This window comes from Hippocampus comes, unplaced genomic scaffold (genome assembly GCF_001891065.2).
Source record: "Hippocampus comes isolate QL1 unplaced genomic scaffold, H_comes_QL1_v1.1 C16813148, whole genome shotgun sequence".
Classification (NCBI taxonomy): Eukaryota; Metazoa; Chordata; class Actinopteri; order Syngnathiformes; family Syngnathidae; genus Hippocampus; species Hippocampus comes.
Window position 1 is genome coordinate 1 of NW_017839397.1, and position 915 is coordinate 915.

At 55.2% G+C, this 915-nt stretch overlaps 1 protein-coding gene across 1 annotated transcript; it reads right to left on the reverse strand.

The window, feature by feature from the left end:
• Positions 1-7: 7 nt before the first annotated feature.
• LOC109509216 (rho-related GTP-binding protein RhoU-like) lies at positions 8-880 on the reverse strand. The gene has a single exon (XM_019859098.1). It carries the CDS (start codon positions 650-652, stop codon positions 95-97), a length of 558 nt encoding a protein of 185 aa, XP_019714657.1. The 5' UTR covers positions 653-880; the 3' UTR covers positions 8-94.
• Positions 881-915: the final 35 nt, after the last annotated feature.

Here is a 915-nt window from a genome sequence, read left to right on the forward strand (position 1 = left end):
TTAGCTAGCTAGACAGACAGACGTGCTTCGGTGCCGACACGCAGACACCGTCTCAAGTTGTAGGATCTTTCCGACAGTCAGCGTCTTGATTTGATCACGCAGTCAACTGTTCGCAATTCTGTTCCCCCAACAGACATCGGATCTTCCTGCGCCAAGCCTCAGAGAGCTTCTTGATCTTGTCGGGAGTCTTCCTCTCGAGGGTCAGTCTCTGTGGCCACACGCTACCGGCGCTAAGGTCTTCGCCGACATTTCGTGTCTGTTGGATGCTCGCCAGGATGGCCGCATCGAAGGCCTCCTTGAGGTTTTTCTGCGTCAGCGCCGAGCATTCGGCGAAGCCGGTGGCCCCCAGCTGCTGGGCCAGCTGCCGGCCCTCTTCCGAGCCCACCGGATGCTCCTGGTTCTGGGCCAGTCTGATCAGCACTTGCACGTCTTCTCGCAGGTCCAGCTGGGTGCCCACCAGGACGAGAGGCGTGCCGGGACAGTGCCGACGGATCTCGGGCACCCAGCGCCGGGTCAGATTGAGGAAGGAAGCGGGTCGGACCACGCTGTAGCACAGCAGGAAGACGTCGGCGCTTCGGTAGCAGAGCGGTCGTAGACGCTCTAGTTCATCCTGGGAGGAACCAAACTCGGTCAGGATCAGTTCATCTGTCATGACAATACAACCGGTTGATTGTCTCGTGCACCAGACTCAGGGCAAGTATGGAAGGGGCCAAACCAAAACGGCGGGCTCCTGTGTCAATTTGGGCAAGTATTCTTGAGAATCTTGGCTACAACTTGCAAGTGGAAATGGAAAGAAGTTTTCGGGGTTTTTTTTCCTTTAATTGTGGTTGGTTTACATTTGAGAGTTTCCTGTTTCACGGTGAGTCAACAAAATTCACCACCGTGCTTCACCCACATGCAATGATTAAAATCTGT